This window comes from Puntigrus tetrazona, chromosome 1 (genome assembly GCF_018831695.1).
Source record: "Puntigrus tetrazona isolate hp1 chromosome 1, ASM1883169v1, whole genome shotgun sequence".
NCBI lineage: Eukaryota > Metazoa > Chordata > Actinopteri > Cypriniformes > Cyprinidae > Puntigrus > Puntigrus tetrazona.
The window spans coordinates 24,687,528-24,707,352 of record NC_056699.1 but is presented as its reverse complement, the minus strand read 5'-3'; the positions used below and the strand labels follow the sequence as shown (position 1 = coordinate 24,707,352).

At 38.7% G+C, this 19,825-nt stretch overlaps 2 protein-coding genes across 5 annotated transcripts in view; one reads left to right on the top strand and one right to left on the bottom strand.

Annotated features, from left to right (window-relative positions):
• Positions 1-175: 175 nt before the first annotated feature.
• col17a1a (collagen, type XVII, alpha 1a) lies at positions 176-16,371 on the top strand. Of its 2 annotated transcripts, none has more exons than XM_043237513.1 (52): positions 176-262; positions 2,347-2,423; positions 2,505-2,561; positions 2,678-2,836; positions 3,034-3,504; positions 3,636-3,683; positions 4,549-4,590; positions 4,702-4,749; positions 4,934-5,068; positions 5,148-5,243; positions 5,347-5,397; positions 5,814-5,885; positions 5,977-6,030; positions 6,116-6,280; positions 6,656-6,721; positions 6,804-6,842; positions 6,971-7,102; positions 7,179-7,445; positions 7,526-7,576; positions 7,691-7,717; positions 7,844-7,870; positions 7,977-8,039; positions 8,119-8,223; positions 8,354-8,416; positions 8,572-8,661; positions 8,737-8,772; positions 8,880-8,915; positions 9,076-9,138; positions 9,251-9,286; positions 9,365-9,436; positions 9,562-9,588; positions 9,727-9,762; positions 9,903-9,938; positions 10,030-10,113; positions 10,220-10,255; positions 10,336-10,401; positions 10,477-10,551; positions 10,635-10,697; positions 10,792-10,851; positions 10,931-10,957; positions 11,060-11,092; positions 11,200-11,316; positions 11,423-11,470; positions 11,562-11,687; positions 12,473-12,586; positions 12,688-12,807; positions 13,314-13,454; positions 13,667-13,735; positions 13,838-14,032; positions 14,113-14,181; positions 14,961-15,032; positions 15,113-16,371. In XM_043237513.1, exons 2-52 carry the CDS (start codon positions 2,360-2,362, stop codon positions 15,160-15,162), a joined length of 4,299 nt encoding a protein of 1,432 aa, XP_043093448.1. In that variant the 5' UTR covers positions 176-262; positions 2,347-2,359; the 3' UTR covers positions 15,163-16,371. The 2 variants fall into 2 exon arrangements, with proteins under 2 accessions (XP_043093448.1, XP_043093446.1); XM_043237511.1 differs by lacking the exon at positions 176-262 and adding an exon at positions 1,541-1,679.
• The window catches only part of slkb (STE20-like kinase b), a 16,965-nt gene continuing 12,619 nt past the window's right edge, over positions 15,480-19,825 (bottom strand). Inside the window, exons 12-19 of one of the 3 annotated variants that reach the window (XM_043237524.1) lie at positions 19,559-19,738; positions 19,310-19,381; positions 18,518-18,647; positions 17,987-18,111; positions 17,705-17,896; positions 17,358-17,483; positions 17,147-17,260; positions 15,480-16,741 (exon numbers count right to left, since the gene is read on the bottom strand). In XM_043237524.1, the coding sequence (XP_043093459.1) occupies positions 16,595-16,741; positions 17,147-17,260; positions 17,358-17,483; positions 17,705-17,896; positions 17,987-18,111; positions 18,518-18,647; positions 19,310-19,381; positions 19,559-19,738 (1,086 nt within the window). In that variant the 3' untranslated portion in view covers positions 15,480-16,594. Of the gene's footprint in view, positions 16,742-17,146; positions 17,261-17,357; positions 17,484-17,704; positions 17,897-17,986; positions 18,112-18,517; positions 18,730-19,309; positions 19,382-19,558; positions 19,739-19,825 lie in introns of those variants that run through there. The other 2 variants (XM_043237534.1, XM_043237540.1) reach the window with 2 other exon arrangements.

Genomic DNA, 19,825 nt, shown 5'->3' with positions numbered 1-19,825 from the left:
TAGCAAATAATAGTGCCTCGGGGGTCTCGTCATGCGACAGCCCTCTCGTCTTGTCAAAACTCGCCTGTACGTGGCTGTAGGTCAGAAAAACTGGTATATTGCATGTAAAGGGGTAAAAAAACATGCATGTCGGGTCCTGGATTACTCATCACATCTGAACGTGCCTGCTCGTAAATATAATCGCTTTTGGAGCACATCTTTATACAGAAGTACAGGAGCGCAACAAGAAGAATATGCACATTTCTCCCAAACAAGAGTCAAGGTGAGTTTTAACACGCTCTTTTAAATGATAAGTTATTGTTGTGTTTCAGTGGGAGAGGGAAACAGCAAGGTTTAGATTTATGACCGAACTTGAACTGTTTTCAAGTTCAAGTTTGCGTGTTCCCGGACTAGAAAAGTCTCTCAGGTCGGTGGTGAACTGTTCTAGAAAAGGCCTTCCTGCTCACTCATTAATGAAAAACCCTGGGTGACATTTTTGGCATGTAGTCAAGCTCCAAATCGAAATGCCCAAAAGAAAGAATCCGTTACACAGAAGAATCCATTTCTAAGATTTCGATGTTTGAGAGTTAAGGAGAGCTTGAGAGTTATTTGTAAAACAAAATCTCTTGCAAGTATTCATTTGTGGTTTAGATTTACATTATAATTTGTGGCCTATCCCACACAGGAAAGATGTCAGCTAACCACAAACGCATCAGAGATCAAGCACAGACACATACACATATACATAAACACGGGTTTGTTTATTCAGTGTGGCTTTAACCGTTGTTCTGCTTTAGTTTTGTGATAGATATCTCTCCCACTGCTATTCACAACTGACTCATTATCCAGAGTAACTTCAGGGTGTAGAGCTCCTGGAAAGGCTTTGTAAAAAGTGAACGAATGACAGGTGGACAGATCATTTGAAGGGTGTAATGATGACTATTACGCAGCAATAGTTGTGGTAAAACCCGCTTTGAACAGGTGAAGGTCTAGGCTGCTGATAGATGATAATGATAACTGTTTCATAATGTATATAATGTATGAACAAATGAATGGATGGAGCAGAATGCAGTATACTTGCTTTTGTTATAAATCATATAATATCGCTATTCTGTATTTGTTTATTATATTGGTATGAATCGTTCTTATATTTAAATTTCAAATTATTTCTTCATATTTTTTACGTGATCTTTTTAAACATTAAACTGTCTTCATTCACTTATATTTACGCGATGGATGTAAATATTATGGCCAATTTCCATATTAAAATTAAAAATTAAAAGGCTTTATAAAAATGTACATGTGTTAATTTTATGAAAAAAAAAAATTTAAACTTACTTTACTAACTTTACGTTTTTAATGAAAAGTTGTTGGGATGTAAAACAAATTTGCAATGTCAGATTTTTTAAATATTACCAAGACTTTTATCTAAAAAAACAAAAGGACTGTATAATAACTGAATTCAAATCCTACATACATACATGCTACTGGTGAGTGTCAGGTAGGGATATCATAGCTGCTGCCTTGAGGAAAACGTCAAGTTTAAACTTGTTGGCTTCAGATGTGATAAGAAGGCTCGAAAAATCCAAGCTGAAAAATATTTTCATGAAAGGTTGGGATTGAACTTGAACAGAAAAAAAAAATCAGTGTGTCGATGCAGGATAGACTCTCTGACATGAGACGGTGCATTATAACAAGTGGTGAGTGTCGGTTTGTTCTGACATTTTGTGATATATTTTAGTACCAATTCTTATACTTGTAAGCTAAATTCAGATGCAGTTTTGTTTGTGCATTTTTGTCTCTGGTTAACCTTTCTATAAATTTATTTCATCATGTTTTTGAGCACCTTCATTATGCTTTATCATGCTTTTCTAAGCAAAAACATTTTGGCTGTATAAAATTATGTAGAGTTGCTGTTTGGTTCTTATCAGGATACATTATAGGTTGCTTAAATCAGTTTATTAGTGTCTCTGCTTTTTCTAAAAGCTTAAAGATAAAACCTATAATAATAATAATAATAATAATAATAATAATAATGATGAAGTATCAGAAATTAAACTCATGGTTTTATTAGGTGTTAAATTCTTCTAATTGCAAACTTTATGTAACCTTAACTTTAAGCAAGGCGAATAATGTAACAAGAATAGAAAACAAGTTTAAAGCAAGAATATGATCTTTACTAGTAGCTAGCATAATGTAATAAGATGTCTTAAACACTAAGGATGTGCTCCGACGGGCTGCAATGCTTTTGAAATAATAGTCCTTTATTGTTTGCTTTTATTTTGCACATGAAAAGCAAAGCTAAAAATAAAAATGAACAAATGTCGGGTGTCCTGTTTTATTGATGAGAGTCACTTTGGTTTGCAGTAGTTAACATGGAATGGACAAGCTAACCACAACCAAGATTGTGAAAGTAGAGGGGGGATCTGGAGGATCTGGAAAGGGTGAGTTAATTAGTTATTTTAGCACAAGTAGTAGAACTGGAACTTGTGCATAAAACTTATTCATTTTTCCATTTGTCCCAGAAATCCAGAAACACACAGAAACTGTAACGACCACAAGACTGACATCTCTACCCCCAAGTAGGTTTGAATGTACTTACTAAATTAACTACATTGCATTAAAAACTATTAGTGGCAATCTCTGATTTGAAAAAGTCTCCCCACCTGCTGATTGTTACTTGATGTCTCTCCACTAGAGGGTAACAGCAGCTCCGTGAGCAGCCAACAGGTACTGACCTCCGTAGTGAACAGCTCAGGCTCTGGAGGAGCTTCAGGAGGAGCCGTTCTGGTGGAGAAGAAGATCATCACCCAGAGCGGTGCTGAAGGAGGCGCGTCCAGAAGTTATGTCATATCCTGTGAGTGATCCAGCTTTTACAATCTACATTTGAGATATAGAGGATATATTAAGGAATATTTACTGAATATTGATGAAAGGAGCAATACAGTTTAACAAAGCTGTTGGCCAGCTGGTGCAATACGTATATTGTAATGTTGTAGAGAGATGTATTTTGCTATTTTTTGAAGTGGATCAGTACTTCTCTCTTCTCTCCAGCCTCTTCATCTGGAAGTTCAGCCAGCAGCAGTTCAGGAGCAGGATCTGTGATTGGTGGCTTAGAGGAAATATCTCGTGTAACCGGACCGATCAGTAGCTCTACAGTTAAAAGCTCTAGTTCTGCGGTTAAAAGCTCTAGCAGCGCCTCTACCTCCAGCACAGCAGTTGGCGGTTCCTCATCAGCAGGTGGAGGTCTTTCCTCTGGATACGGGTCCATCTCCTCCTCTGAGTTCGTGTCTGGGTCCTCAAGCGGTTCAGTCAGTGTTTCTGGAGGCAGTATGAACGTGTCCAGAGGTGGAGGAGGTGGTGCTGGTTCCTCTGCGGTCATGTCCGCCGGAGGAACTTCCAGCTCCGTGACCGTGACCAAGTTCAGCTCCTCGTCTCCCAGCGGGACACGGAAAGGTCTGAGCTACAGCACGGTTCCTCAAGAGAGGAAGACCAGTCTGAGCCTTCACACTGGAGGATATGAGGGTGAGACAGAGATTTAGATGTGCTGATATGAAAAGAGAGAGAAATTCCACGCTTTATGTATAATATTTGTTTAAATATGCATTATTAATCAGATTTAATAAACAGTATGTTTGTGATTTATATTTACCCAGGGAGCTCCAGTGGAAATTCTTCCCCTGAATACATTAAGAAAGAATACGGTATGGCAAATTTAGTAGCCTATGCTATTTTGTTTTGAGACTGGTCTGAATTTTAGAAAAAATAAAAATTATTTATAGCATGCATAAAAAAATCCATTTAGCACATTTTACAAAACCCACGAACTCACCTCACGAGTTCAGACTTTACCTCTGTTTACGGCTGAGCGCAACATTTAGATTGGTTCCGCCTCTTTTAAAAATGTAACCAATGGTCTGTAGATACGTCACACCTGTGAAACGTGATTTGCTACCTTCTCGGATTATGAATTGAGGGGCGGGGCATGTTCGGACCATTTGATTGGATGGAAATGTTCACAGGATAAATCACCAGTTTATGCAAATCGAAGTAAAAGCGGTTACGGTACTATGCTTTGACAACGAATTAGGGGAAAAAAGATTTTTCTGTGCAAAAGTGTATTTACGTAAGGTAAGCACGAGTATCTAATTTGTGGAGACAGATATATGTAAAATAATTAGTGCTGGCCAACATTTATTCGAATCCAAAATACAGGTGTTTGTACACTGCGTATGTTTATTATGTAGTCTATATATAAATATGCGTATATATATATATATATATATATATATATAATATATATATATATATTTATTTTTTTTTTTTTTTTTTTTTACATGTCTATACACACATGACACATGAAAGCACTAGAAATGTACTTTTAAGACCAAGCAAAGCCAAGCATATGCTCTTGTATGATGTTTTTAATTTTCCTTTTATTATTCATGGGCTCTGAAGTCTCCAATAGTATGATTCTTTTTAATCTTTCATCCGTGATAAATAAGAATTTCTTGAACTCATCTTTGTGCATGGTTTTATTTTATTATTATTTTATTTATTTTTTTACAGTTTCGTCAAGCGTCGCCACCAGAGGACGCACTCAAACACGAGGTGTCTCTAAACACATACTTAGTTTCACAAACTTCCAGACAAGCATAAATTACAACAGCCAAAACTGCTATTTTAATACATGTCCTCTTAAAGTATCTTTTTCTTTTCCAGAGAGCGAAATCAGAGCCAGATTGCAGAGTGCCTCGCCCTCAACTAGATGTCAGTGTTACTCACCTTCAGTCAATTAAGTCTATTATGTGTTCATTTATATGTGTTAGTCATTAGAAATTGCCTAATATATGTACACTATACATTGCACATGTGATGTTATATTACGTTATTTTAAAAGAAGTTGTGAATTTTACAACCAGTAGTTAGTGTGGCCTGTAAATGATGTATTTAGGGACGGAGCTGGATGACGTGAAGAGGTTACTGAAGGGAAGTCGCTCCGGGAGCATCAGTCCACCTCGTTCTCCCACCAGCACTCTACCCATCCCCAAAAAAGCCAGCGTGGACACCCGTCATGAGAGCCAGTCAGGTACCCCTCACTCACAAGCACAGAGACGCCTGTGATACACAGCACAGCCAGTCATTCAACACTACTATATGTCTTTCAGGGTGTGACGGCACAGTCCTGGACGCGGGATTCAGCGGGTATTACACCAACCCAAACAACCTCAGTTACACCACACTGCAACCATCGTCGCCCACAGGTGATGTGTTTGTGTGCCTGTATTTCTATGCGCTACAATCGAAAGGATCACTAAAAAGATGGATGTGAGAGATTGTAACCGATCGTATGTTGTTTTGTTTTAGGTGGCATGCAGAACAATATGACCTTCAGCTCATCTGCCCTCAGCAGCGCAGGTCTTTACGTTCACACTGACCGCACTTCACCAAATCTTGATTAACAAGAATCCAGTTTTGAGCTCTGGTTAAATCTTAAAATGCTCACAACATCATAAAATAGATAAAGTACCTCCCCAATGTTCCCATTAAGAATGCTAGTTCCAAATTTTCAATTTTTTTTGTTTTCAAAACATTAAAGTAACGCTTCGTTTTAAACTGTTACTTTTGAATGTTCCCCGAAAATGGGAAAAAAATCGACAAATGTTCAACTAAAACATTTCAGTTAAACCTTCCATGAATGATGAGAACGTTATTACCTGAAACTTTGAATAAGCTTTGAATAAGAGCATTTGTTCATACATAATTGTGAGAGAGTGTATCGTGTTAGCTGCTCTTGTGTTGATGGCTTCCCTCCGTGTTTCTGTTTTTCTCAGTTTATGGGATGCATAATAACCTGTCGACATCCGGTGGCGCTCTCATGATTAATGGAATTAGTGCTGGCCCAGGTAAACTCAAACATGCCTCTACATAGCAAACTGATGCAGTGCGTGCAAGTAACTGCAGCTAGAGACTGATTGCGCCTGTTTGTACTTCCAGTGTATGGGGGGCAGAAGAATATGGGCAGCGCTGGACTGGCCACCACTGTTACTAGTAAAAACAATTAAACCTAATAATGTGTAAGATTAAAACATTGCAACGTTACCAAGTTTGTTCTTTTTTCGCGTCGCATTCCCAGCCGTTCCCAGCAGCCCTATCACAGCTGATGATGTGTTTGTGAGAGATGGCAAGTTTATTACGATTGGAAAAGAAAACGTAGCGGCTAAGAAAGAGACCGAGCGACTGATCATGTCCAAAAACACTGGAAAACAGTTCATCACTTCCACCACCAGTGCTGGAGCAGGTAGACTACTACATTTTACATCTGACTTTATTTTTTTTTATTTTTGCTAAATATATAGTTATTAATTATCTTAAATAAGTGATTCAATTAGGAAAACATTAAAATAGCTAAATATACACTACAGTTTAAACATTTGGAAAGGTCTTTGAGATAAAATAATATATTTATTCAGAAAGGACATATTAAATTGATCAAAAGTTACAGTAAAGACCTTAATAACATTACAAAAGATTTCTAAAAAAAAAAAAAAAAAAAAGATATATATATATATATATATATATATATATATATATATATGACAGAGAGATAGTAATGTTTTAATCTAATTTCTTTTAGAAGAAATGTATTTTTGACTACATTTTTTATATATAACAGATTCTGAGGATTCACTCAAGAGGGAGAAAAAGATGATCTCCAGCACTATTGACTCAACGGTTACTGGTACATTCAGATAAAGTCACTTACTGTATATTAAGTAATATAAAAATCCTCCTTAAATTCTGTACAATTTATGGGCTTTCAGCTTCCAGAGCCTCAACAAAAGACAAGGCAACCTATGCAGGTAGATGTCCTAAAGACGTGCAAATATTACAAAAAAATCTTTGATACACATCAATTCATTCAGCAGTGATGGCCTGTCGGATCTAGTTTTTGTTCATAGTCTAATCTCATATTCTCACATTACAACAGAGATCCGCACAGATGAGTGTGACGGCGCAGGACTAGGATTCTGTTCCTGCTGCTCGTGGTGGAAGTGGCTTCTTGCGCTGATTTTAGGTCTCCTCCTTCTACTCGGACTCCTCTGTGGTCTCATCGCACTGGGTACTTTATGTCTCATCGCATTATTTTAGACCAGCTGATGTAGTTTGTACTTCAAAACAAACATTCCTCTGTCTAGGTGAGGAGGTCCGGAAGCTGAAGGCTCGTATGAACGCTATTGATGGTGGAGAAAAAGCAGCTTCTGCTCGAACCAGCCGTTTATCCGCAACTCCGGCTGTCAACATCATTGATCCGCTAGAGTCTTCATATGCTGAGCGCGTCCCTGGCGTCCGAGCCGATAACACTATAAACCTGGGTTCAGCTTCTGCTGCACAAGACCCTGTGGTTCTGCAGAGGACCATCCAACAGATTCTCAGATCCGAACTTCAATCAGACATCATCAGAGGTATTATTCATGCTAAACATGTGATAGAGCTACCCAGTCAGTTATCAAAACATTGATATATTTTTATGATTTCATTATAGCTTCACTGGCCACTTCGCTTAAGGGTGACAGAGGAGAACCTGGGCCTAAAGGTAACACTTACAGATAAATGCATTCAATAGAAAAATCTGGAGAAATACAGAATGAAAATGACTTCATGCATTTTTACTTATACACACATTTTACTGATACTCATGTCATTCAAGGTGACCAAGGACCTCCTGGAGTGAAAGGTATTTATTTTTTAGCGTGCAATGACCTTTATATAAAATTTTATAAGAATCTGATACAATGATACATATTATTATTATTATAAATATTATAAAAATGTTACAATAATATTACAAATACTTTTACAGGTGATACAGGGTTTCCTGGAATTCCAGGTAATTCTTTTTTACCGGATTATTTGAATAAAGGATATAGATTTCATATGTTCTTTTAGGAAAAGCCTAAAATAGTAAACTAAATTAATGGACGCCATCTTTCCAGGTCCTCCTGGTCTCATTGGTCACCCTGGACAGGAAGGTCCTCGAGGACCCAAAGGAAGTGCAGGTACAAGGCAGAGACACTGGACTTATGTCATATATATATGATTCAGGCCTAAACATCTGCTTGTGTGTATTATTCACAGGTGAATCAGGAAATGATGGTTTACCTGGGCCGAGAGGTCGAGAGGGGCCAGCGGGTCCCAGAGGAGAACCAGGACCCTCAGGATTTGGAGAGAAAGGAGAAAAAGGTGATACCACTTTCATGATTGTTGCTACTATTTTGTTATTGTATTGTTGTTATTTTGTTACTATATTGTAACGTTGATAAGAAGGCTGTGAAATATTTAAAAAGTGACTTGCTCTTTGTTTGCTCTTCAGGCTCATCCGGTGATGTTGGTGCACCTGGGCTAGCAGGACCCCCAGGCCCTATGGGACCCAAAGGTAAGAACATCTACTCACAGACAAAGTGAAAAACAAGCAGAGGCACATCAGTACAGTATGTAAAATTACTCTGGTAACAGACAAATAGATACACACAGGACCTAAGTTATTTTTTAAGATGGACCTATAATTTTTGAGGGGTTTTGTCGCTGCAGGTGATGCAGGTGCACAAGGCATACCGGGTCTACAGGGAGCTCCCGGACCCCAAGGCTTCCGTGGAGATTCTGGTGATCCTGGACCCAAGGGTAAATGCACATTTTCTAAACATTTCCCCTTTTGACAATTCCATGCGAACTGTATTTTTTTAAAATCATTTTTAGGTGACAAAGGACCTGCTGGACCAGCTGGAGTCAAAGGTCAGTAGAAGCCAGTGATACATTGGGTATTCTAGTAAAGCTGTTTTACATGTATCTAAGCGTTCATGCTTATGATTATGATTACATTGTCTTTATTACTAATTAAGGTGATCATGGAGAGAGAGGACCACGTGGTGCCACTGGTGAGTTATCTACTCACACACATATAAATATATATATATATATATATATATATATATATATATATATATATATATATATATATATATATATATATATATTGCTGTACAAAGTCATAGTGGTATGTATTTTAGCATCACAAAATGTAATATTTTTGGCCAGGTGAGCCGGGTCAGGTCGGACCAGCAGGGCCTCCTGGTGAGAAAGGTCCTAAAGGATCAGCAGGTAGGTTTCATCACAGAAATAAAACCTGAGTAAAAGAAAACCTGTATCAACATATCAAGCAACATATATTCAACATATAAGATATATTCATATAATATTTTATTTTCCTAAGGTGCTCCTGGGCCAGATGGTGTTAAAGGAATTCGAGGTCATTCTAAAACTAAACCTTGGGAAAATATTAGTCTGTGTATGCATCCTGTAAATTTGTCCTTCATTTAAATTCAAGGGGATCAAGGACCGATCGGTTTGCCTGGAGCTCGGGGACCCTCAGGACCTCCTGGAGATGCAGGAATACCAGGTATAAATGAAAATATCTCACACTAAGAATTTCGCACCATGAATAAAAAGTTTATTTTTGTTTTTCATGCATTTTAAACATAACTGTTAATGCAAACCATGTAAAGAAAGTGTTTTTTTACACAGGCACACCAGGACTTCAAGGGCCGCCAGGTTTGATTTCATTTGTTCTCACCTGCAGACATAACCAAACATACCTAGCTTTTTTTTAATTGCAGACACTGACAAGTTAACTTTAATTATTTATTCTTATTATATTACATTGCATTAAGTTATGTTACATTAATATAGGTTTGCCAGGTACTCCGGGCCAGCCAGGAGCTAAAGGTATTACATTTTTTTTCATCTTAATTCAATTCAACTTAATACTGTAACATGATGATTGAAGTTTATTTAGGTAGTAGTGATATATATATACAGTATATATACACACACACACACACATATGCATGATGTTGTCTCTTTAGGTGACCCTGGTGAACCCGGAAGAATCATTTCTGCTGGTGAGGATACACAAATTATCATTTTTTTAGTCAATTGGTTAATAACAATAATCTGGCTCATTTGATAGTGACAGCATTTATCATCATGCAGGCTCTAATACTAACACTGTGGGAGTACCTGGACCCCCTGGACCTGCTGGAGCTCCAGGTCCTGCTGGACCGCCTGGACTATCAGGTGTCATGAAGCTCATCATAGATTATCTCAGATACATTCAGGATTAAATGAAAGAAATAAATTCAACTGCAGTATGTTCATGTTAATATTTATTTTTAAACCTAAGGCCCTATTGGTCCTGCTGGTCTTCCTGGTACACCCGGTAAGGGGATTTTTTTTTTCTGTAAAACAAAAAGCCTGAAATCACAAAGTTTTGGTTTCCTGACATGTAAATCTCTATAGGTTCAAAGGGGGATAAAGGGGACAGAGGAGAAGATGGGAAGCCTGGAGTCTCTGAAAGAGCAGAAAGTGAGTGTGTTCACTTTTAAAATGGACATTATAACTGATTTTATATCATTAATTTACCTTTATGACACACAACAGAGAAAGCTGCTTCTGAACCTGGCCCTCCTGGCCCACCTGGTCCACCCGGACCACCTGGGAATGATGGAAAACCAGGTACATAGTTATTGAATCTGATTATATCCAGACATCATTTCTATACTGTTACGGTATTGATTTTTAATTTTGTTTTTGCATAGGTGTCGGTCAACCTGGTCCTCCTGGTGAAAAAGGTGAACCGGGAAGCTTTGTACCCACTTCAGGTATACTTTTATTTTCTATACATACTGTATTAGCATTTGAGATCTTAAATTATGGTATGAAGGTGATCTGACTGTGGTTTTTGTCATCAATCAGAAACCTTCTTTGCTGGACCACCTGGGCCTGCTGGACCTGTTGGACCAAAAGGATCACAAGGTAGATAGAAAAAGATTTTTTTTTTTTTCTTGAGACATGTGGCCCCTGTGAATTTTAATGTTTAATGTCTTCTGTTCAGGTGATATTGGCCCTCAAGGTTTCCCTGGTAAGATCGTCACATTCAATCATGCACACACACAGTATATAATAATCATTTTGACATTTTTGGATTAAATGCAAATTTCTCTTTGATCTTACTTTACTCAAGGCCAGCCTGGATTACCTGGAGAACCTGGAATTGGTTAGTCATTCAAATTCACATAAATAAAATAAAAATTATATATATATATTATACACTGTTTTATAGTAGCTGACTGGAAAGTATACATTGTTGTACAATGAATCCAGGTATTCCCGGACAGCCAGGGTCACCAGGACCACGTGGAGAACAAGGTTCCGAGGGCCCACCGGGACCACAGGGACCACAAGGACCCATGGGTCCCATGGGGCCAGAAGGTCCAAAAGGTACAATAAAAAAATGTCTCTTTTTACAGTAATACAAATGCAAATGTAAACAGAATTAGCATTTCTACATTTGTTTAATTGCACCTTTTTATTATTAAAACCAAAGGTGATGCCGGAGTCCCAGGGGCCCCTGGCATTCCAGGATATTCCTACGGTAGGTAAACAGGTCCATTGATTCAATAGCTGCAGTGACATGAACCATTTATTAAATAAAGAAGAGAGTTTCAATTAATTGTTTTTATAAGGTGGAGGATCCAGAAGCGCTCCGGGACCACCTGGTCCACCTGGACCCCCAGGGCCTCCCGGAGCACCCGGTTCATCAGATGGTGGCTCACCAGATGTTGTTCAGCAGATATCAGACTACCTCAGAAGTATGTTTAAAAGAATATTTTGCAGTTTCTATTATAGTTTTTATTTTATTTTGCCACACAGTATACCTTAAAGCAGTGGCTTTCAATCCTGCTCCTCGGGATCCACTGCTATACACATTTTGCTAGTCTCCCTACTTTACACACCTGATTCAGATCATCAGATCATTGGGAAAGAGCTCCATGAACTCAAATGAGTGTGTCAGATGAGGGAGACATGCAAAATGTGGAAAGCAGTGGGTGCCGAGGAACAGAATCGAAAACCACTGCCTTAAAGGCACAGCTCGCTTAGAAATTAATAATTGTGAAACATACTGTAAAAGAAGATTTCAAAGAAAGTTGGTGAGCAAACTGACTTCCATTTTATTTTTGGCCCATTCAATGGAAGTCAGTCTGAAATTAAACATTTTAGTAATCAACATTCTTCGCAATAGCTTCTATGGTCATACAGGATTAGAAAGACAACTGAAAAAATGACAACAGAATTTTTTTTTCACTATCTCTTTAAGAACTCAATATTAGCTGTCACCAACATGTTGTTCAGTGAACTTAAATTAAGGAAACCTTTCCACTCAGTTAGTTCATGTCCACAAATCTGGACTAAAACACGTTCAGTTAAACAGATAATGTAAAGTGGGGTTTAACAAAACCTCATTAGTTTAACTGAACTTGATTTAGTCTTGTATTGATATATCCTTTACAAGTTTTAGTTCCATTTGGCGCTACTAGAAAAGACACTTTATAGAGATAAATGGGTCCGTCACTGTGTTATTTCATGTTCTCTTTAGGTGAACCCATCAGAGATTACCTGAGCGGACCTCCAGGCCCACCTGGACCACCAGGACCTCCAGGATCAGGCTCTGAAGATTCGCTGGCTAACCGTGTTATTGAATACCTTCAAAGTGAGTGTTAAACGTGTGCTTATTTTTCAGACAAAACAAATATAACTTATGTGCTTTATAAAACATTTTGGTGCATCCACACATTCTTTGGTGATATTCAGGAGATGAGGTGAGGCAGTACCTGATCGGTCCTCCAGGTCCCCCAGGGCTCCCAGGTGCACCAAGTGGATATGGCTTTAACACTCAGGAAGTTGCTGGACGAGTGCTAAGTCTGATGAACGGTAGGACCTGGGTCATAGGGTCCAGATACAATTCCTGTAACATACAACAGTCAATATGATTTTTTTAGTCTCTTTTTTTAGTCTCTCTTTTAGTCTCTTTTTTTTTAGTCTTTTTTTTTAGTCTCTTATGCTCACAACGACTGACAAAAATACAGTAATATTGTGACATATTATTACAATTTAAAATAAATCTTTTGTCTTTAAATATACTGTAAAATGCACATTTTTCCTGTGATGCAAAGCTGAATTTTCAGCATCGTTGCTTCAGTTTTCATTGTCACATGATACTTCAGAAATCATTCTAATGTGCTGCTAAAAACAGTGGTCTGTTAAAATGTAAAGTTTCTTCATTTAAAGTTTTTTCAATAGCAAGACTGAAACGTTCAGGATGTGGGTGACCAAATGTATTTAAAAAAAAAAAAAAAAAATCTGTTAACCACTGATGTTACTAGCTTAATTTTATATAGGAACAGCTTATATTAAAATGATTTGATATCCCTTTTAAGATGGTGATTTCAGAGGTCTGCCAGGACCTCCTGGCCCCCCAGGACCTCAAGGACCACCAGGAAGCGCTGGAGGAATAGTGTCTTACGCCGCTAATGAAAATCAACAGCAAATCCGTGCAGAGCCTCAGGAGTATATCAAAAGTAAAAAGAGTGTTTTGCTAGCTGTATTTCATCTAAAGTCTCGCTTATTGGTTCATTGGTGGCTTGTTTATCGGATGAGATTACTTGAGCTGAACAATTACATTACAATCTTCTTCAGAGATTCTTGAGTGATTGAATCTGTCACTATCCTGTTTAACACTGTGTTAAATAAATAAATAAATAAATAAATAAATGTGACTTGACTTTTGCAGGTCACCCAAGCCCTGAAGAGAATTTGGATTACGCAGTCATCGCTAAAAAGCTTTCAGATTACACCAAGTGTAAGCTATACTTCATGTGACAGCCTCGAGAACAAGAACAAGACACGGGCAGATGCAGATGTGGGAATTCTATTGATTCTTATATGTGTGTGTTTTTCACAGCTCTTGGCCTTGTAGATTTCCAGAATGGTCCACACGGTGTAGAATTTGGACCCCGTGGAGCCACTGGATTCCCTGGACCCTCTGGAGCCCCTGGATTACCTGGACCGAAAGGAAACCGTGGAGCCCCTGGACCTCCAGGAATCAGTGTAGAATTTTCTTCCTCCAATATGACAGCGATCATGGACTACATCAGAGGCATGATGGAACTTAAAAAAAAAAAAAAAAAGTACATATTTACTATGCATGGTTTTAATTGCTATTGACTGTTTCTACAGAGAACCATATGATTGGACCACCAGGGCAGAAAGGGGATCTAGGATACCCTGGACCACCAGGACTGAGAGGTACGTATCACAGTCCCATATGATGTTCACGTCAGGGTGACGGTCCTGTTTACAAAGAGACAAATCCATACAAACGACATACAAATCTATTCTGTTTATGCATTACTGACATAGTTTTAATGAACTGAAGTTTATTATTTTGTTGAATGTTATTTTAGGCCTATATCGTTTTGACAAACACATTAATTCTCAATTCTGTTTTTAAATCTTTAAGCTTTTTCAATTTCAAATATAGAAAATTATTTAACTGAGAGCCGTCAGTAAACTTAAAGCATACTGTATAATGCGAGATGAGCACATTTCTAAGGCCTTGGTTTATCAGCATGATCAATGGTTCGCTAAAAAAAAAACCTTTTGTCGCCTGATCCATTATTATAGAAATTTTTATTTTAATCGGTACAATTTAAAAACGTCCCCCTTCAGATTATGGTTCACATGTATTATTTTGTAAGCACACTGACCTCCTAATGTTTGGAAACACCCATGACAAAGTGTGGTTTTGGATGATATCAGCATAAATCCTTTTTATTTTTTGGTGAAAACACTGTAAATTAAAGTAACTTGATATCATCGAAGAATAATTGTCATTTTGATTGCATAATAATGACAGTATAAATACGTTGAGATACCATGGTGTGTATAAATTGTTCGTGTAATAGCATGTTTTCGTAGTTGGTGTTGTCCCTTATCAGTGCAAAATTATCACAAATTGAAACATGAAAGCAACAGAATATGTTTTTAATTTATGTTTCGATTCATTTTACGTTTCCGCACTCCAGGACTCGTAGGTATACGAGGTCAGCCAGGCTTTCCAGGCAACCCAGGAATGAAAGGACAAAAGGGAGAGAGGGGTATATATCGGTTTAAGAAATACATAAATTAAGGTTTTTTTTCCCTGATAAATGTCATAACCAACCTTATTTCCTTCCAGGTGATGCTTCGTATGTCAGGCGCAGGAAAAGGAGGAGCACAATTGTTTAGCTAGCGTGCCTTTAGCAGCTAAGACATGTACATATTTAGTCTTTACTTTAGATTTGATTTTAAAAAGCTATATTTACGTGATCAAATTCATTCACTTTATGATGCCAGTTTCTAGTATTTCATAATGTTTTTTTTTTTTTTTTTTTTTGCATGAATGGTTTACATGTAATCTGGGGGCGTGCTTTAAATTGTACTTTTTGTCATTTTCTGCTGTTAAAATGCTTGCGTCAGACTCAAACGTGATTTAAATTGAGAATAAAGATTTTTTTTTTTTTGTAAAATCGTGGCTTGCAGTAACCTTCAGGAACAGACACGTGTTCACCACAAATGTTTTAATTACAGCAGCTTCCTATAAATCACAACGACTTGATCTTTGACACAAACACAGTACAAACTGTTATGCTGCTAACTTTACCTCACGAGTTGAAAATGCTTGGAAAAAATGAAGACGACCTCAAAATCAAATGCAAACAGGCATAGTGAACGAAACGAGCGAGGACTTCCTTTACCAGAAGGTGCACAGCACTCTCTGTACAAATCAAACACATACAGCGATGCTCTCAGGCGATCACAATGACAATCTGCCTTTTTTCACAGATTTAAAATGTTGCTTTGATCGTTTGATCGACGGCGCGAATGTAAATGCAGTAAACACGTTTCAAACTAAGCTGAGATGAAAAGTATCTATTACTAATAAAATGTGCTACGATATACAAGAATAAAAGAACACCTGACTGGTTAAAGTACATCGGTTTACAGGACAAACCCCTCCTTTGACTGAAAAGTACACTAACGCACTCTAGAGATGTCCGAGAGAACTAAAACGCACGTAATCGAAAAACCATTTGGTGTTTTTGAGGAGCATGAGTAGCATGGACAATATGCAGAAGCTCTCTTGCTTTGAGGTTCACAGATAATAATGATGGTGGAGGCGATTTCGTTCGGCTGCATGTTCACATTGCATAGCAGTGCACGCGCAAACGCGCTTTAAACCACAGTGGCGTCAGGATATTTGCATACAGTGTGGCTGATATGTTACAACACCTCCAAGAACACCTCCATCAAAAATGTTATCACCATTGGTGGTTAAATCATTCGCTTAGTTTAGTGCAAGTCAATTAGCCCGAAGCTGAACAGTCATTTCATGTAAGCAGATCTAATCCTTAAAAACGCTACAGTAAACCACATCAGTAAGACACTGATTCGAAAGAAAAAAAAAGATCAATTTAGTAGCACATGTAATCACATTATAAACCATTGTTGAAATGTTTAGGGAATCCACACACTGAAAATCCACTTTTAATTTAAAAAAACAACTCCGTATATTAGTGGAACAACGAAGTCCCTCCTTCGTTCTGCCTGACATCAGGGGTCAGAGTGAACAAGGCAGCAGAGGTTCAGTCACGATGTGCTTGTAGTGTGAAAGCGTGCGTTAAAACCCGGTGGAGTGGACGCTCGGGACGGGGTAGAACTTCGAGATCCGGCTCTGGTTGGAGGGGTTAAGGCATGCAGACTCCCCGCTCATTTTGAAGAACATTTCCTGTTCCTGCAGCTTACGGGTGAACTCTTCCTCGAGGGCCTGCGTGCAGAAGGGTTTTCGGTAAACGCACTAATTGAACCTTCTTAACACGACTGGGGTGTTGAATAGCAAAGGCGCACTTTTTTGTTTTTGCTGGTCCTAAAGGGATGGGTTTTTGAAAATGACCTTTCATGCGCAGCTCTAAGTGAACGAAAACATCCCGCAGTTTTAAATCTGAAAGCGCAGTGTGTGTGAAGCTACAGTCAACTCTGAAGCACTGAAATGAGTCGTTTGATGTCAAAAACATGAAACCTTAGCATATACTGACACCTAGAGGTGTGGATGAAGCATTACGCGAAGTCTTTTCATAGACCATCATTATAGACTCATTTTGTGTTAAAGTCTTAAGTGTTTATAAATGTATAATTAGTTCATCTATTCAGAGCTATGACTAGTGAGTGGTACCTTCTTGCGGGGTCTGAGTTTCTCTCTCCAGTCCTTGAGCTCTGCGCTGTGCTCCTCATCCAGCTCCTTCAGCTTCTGAGTCTCATGCTCAATCAACAGATGGCACTTCTCATTCTGAAGCACACGGAGAACACTTTGACTTTTTGTTTTTATGACATAGTAGCCATTTCATAAAAACGTACTGTCTCTCCCCTTTGGTTCAAGTGTGTACCTGCAGCTGCTGTAGCTCCCTGACGTTGGCGTCACACTGCGTCTGCAGGTCTCTCATCTGAGCCTCATGTTTCTGGTGCTGATGGTGGCGCTCGTTCTTTTGTCTCTTCTCCTCCTGGGCTGCAAACTGCTCATTGGCCACACAAATATACAATATTGACAACACAAATCATCTGCGCAATAGGTTGTAATATTCAGGGATGCACTACATATAACAAATATACAATATTATGGACCAATAATAGATATTTCAATTGGTGACCAGCAATATTGGATATATAATAGTGCTCTGAGCTCATCTTGCAATAATGACTTTATATATTTCTATAATATCTATTGACCTCTGACCTGTTTGACCCTCTCACGTTCCAGTTCCGGCGTGACCCCTGTGGTCGTGATGCGCAGACTCTTTTTGAACATGGCCATGCGGGTCTTGGCATCACTGCGCTGGATCTTAGGCAGTCTGGTCCTCTCCTGCGTCTGTTTGTTTTTCATCTCCTCCATCAGACGCTGGTTATACCTATGCATCTGCTCCATTTCCTATACAGAAGAACATTTAGAGTAAAAAACTAATTTCTCGCCAATAGCTGCTAGCAAAAGAGATTATATAAGACAGATCTGTGAAGTAACCTTCTCGTGTCTTTTAAGCAGCTGGTGACGTTGCATGAAGTACTGATCTTTCAACTGCTGTTTGTGCAACTGGTGTTTTTCCTGTAGGTGGCGCTCTTCCAGCTCCCACATAGCTGCTTCTCGTGCTGCAAGAACCGATTTCAGGCGTCATAACATAGCATACAATATGAAAAATGGATATTCCTTTAACAGTAGCATATATTTCCTCTCTAATACCCAGGACCAAATATTTAACCGTAAAAGTTTAACGCCCAAAATACTCTGAAGTCTACCGATGTTTGCATGTAGAGGTGTGTAAACAAATGTGCAAACCTGAACAGATTTCAAGTAGGAATTACATTCGACTTTCTTTGCAGTAGGAGCCTCTAAAAAAAAACCCTGAGGAGGTCGTATGGAGCAGACGCCATGGTCTTGCGTTTAACAGCAGGATCGGACCAGACCACATGGCAAGCATTAGAGAACCGTAATGAACTGCTGACGCTGCAGAAGCTGTAAATGAAGAGTTGGGATGAGACTTGCGCTAATACTGACCTCTCAGGAGCTGCTGCTTGTTGTTGAGACAGTCTCTCTCGATAGTGGCCAGCTCGTGCTTGTGCTGCTGAATGATCTTCTTCAGAGCGCTGTCCAGATCCTGCTGCTGCTTCTGAAGAAACTCCTGCTCCTATAAACGCACGCATACAGAACTTCAGAAACCAGGAAAAAAAGACAAGAAAGACAAGACAAAAAAACAGAAAGGGCGCGTTCTGGGGAAAAAAAGAGAACGGAAGCAAAACAGAAAAAAAGTGAACCTCTCTTGACTTTAACTGCAAATCACATTCCTCTAATGTGATTAAACATATTTAAAACAAATGCTGATTTGTTAAAAAAAATATATAATCTTGATGAATATTGAGCCGATAAAAGTTTGCAGTTTGGCAGTTTGGTGTTAATGTTGGTATTTATGTCAAAAAATTACATTAAAAATGTCATAAGATAACGCTGTTAACAGAAGACGAGGTACATCCTGTGAGCTATTGTCAGTTGAGGCACACATATCGGATTCATACTTAAACTGTATGAACAAACGCATCTGAATACATTTCAATACAACGCAAACACACCGTTGTGCTCGTGTAACATGCACCACATAACCAGAAGTGCCACCTTCTTTTAATATACTATACATTCTTAGTGCCGTGCAAACAAACAACACAGGAATCAAAAAAAAAAAAAAGAACAGATCTGAAAGAAATATCACTACACAAACTAAAAACAGTCAAAATGTGCCTCGTCTAGAAAACCCTAGCAGTGGAAAACTTCAGGAAAGATGTTTTTGGATTTTACCTCCTCACAAGGAGTTTGTATTAAATCCTCCCTAATATGTTTCAGGATGATCACATGTTTAGGTGAGAGCTCCTGCACTCAGGAGGGGTCAGAGAGGGAAAATAAAGAAGATTTGGGTGGATTTTACAGGATGAAGCTCAGGCAACGTCATTTTTATTTAGCTGAAGGCACATCAAAAGCAATCAGAGAGATGAGCTCACACCATTATTCCAAATCAACAGCAGTATTCATCTTCTGGAAAACCCTTACCTCTTTCTTGCGGTTCTTGAGCGTGCTCTGAAACTTGGAAAGCTCCTTGTCCTGCTCAGCTTTGATGCGTTTGGCCTCGTCTCTGAGGCGCTCGGTGTGATCCTGCTCCAGACGCTCGATGGTCTGTTTCTGCTGCCGCTCCATATTCTCCACCTCCGTATCATACTGACGCTTCTTACTCTGACAAGTCAAGAAAACGGAAACGATAAAGCGGAGTGGAGTGGAGATATAGAAATAAGTTGCATAGTACGCCGAGTCATCGGTGAG

Excerpts from the sequence above, each read along its gene's own strand:
- col17a1a (XM_043237513.1), top strand. The coding sequence starts at position 2,360 with ATGGACAAGCTAACCACAACCAAGATTGTGAAAGTAGAGGGGGGATCT. Across the intron at positions 2,424-2,504 it reads ATCTGGAGGATCTGGAAAGG|AAATCCAGAAACACACAGAA; the intron begins GTGAGTTAATTA and ends CATTTGTCCCAG. Across the intron at positions 2,562-2,677 it reads ACTGACATCTCTACCCCCAA|AGGGTAACAGCAGCTCCGTG; the intron begins GTAGGTTTGAAT and ends TCTCTCCACTAG.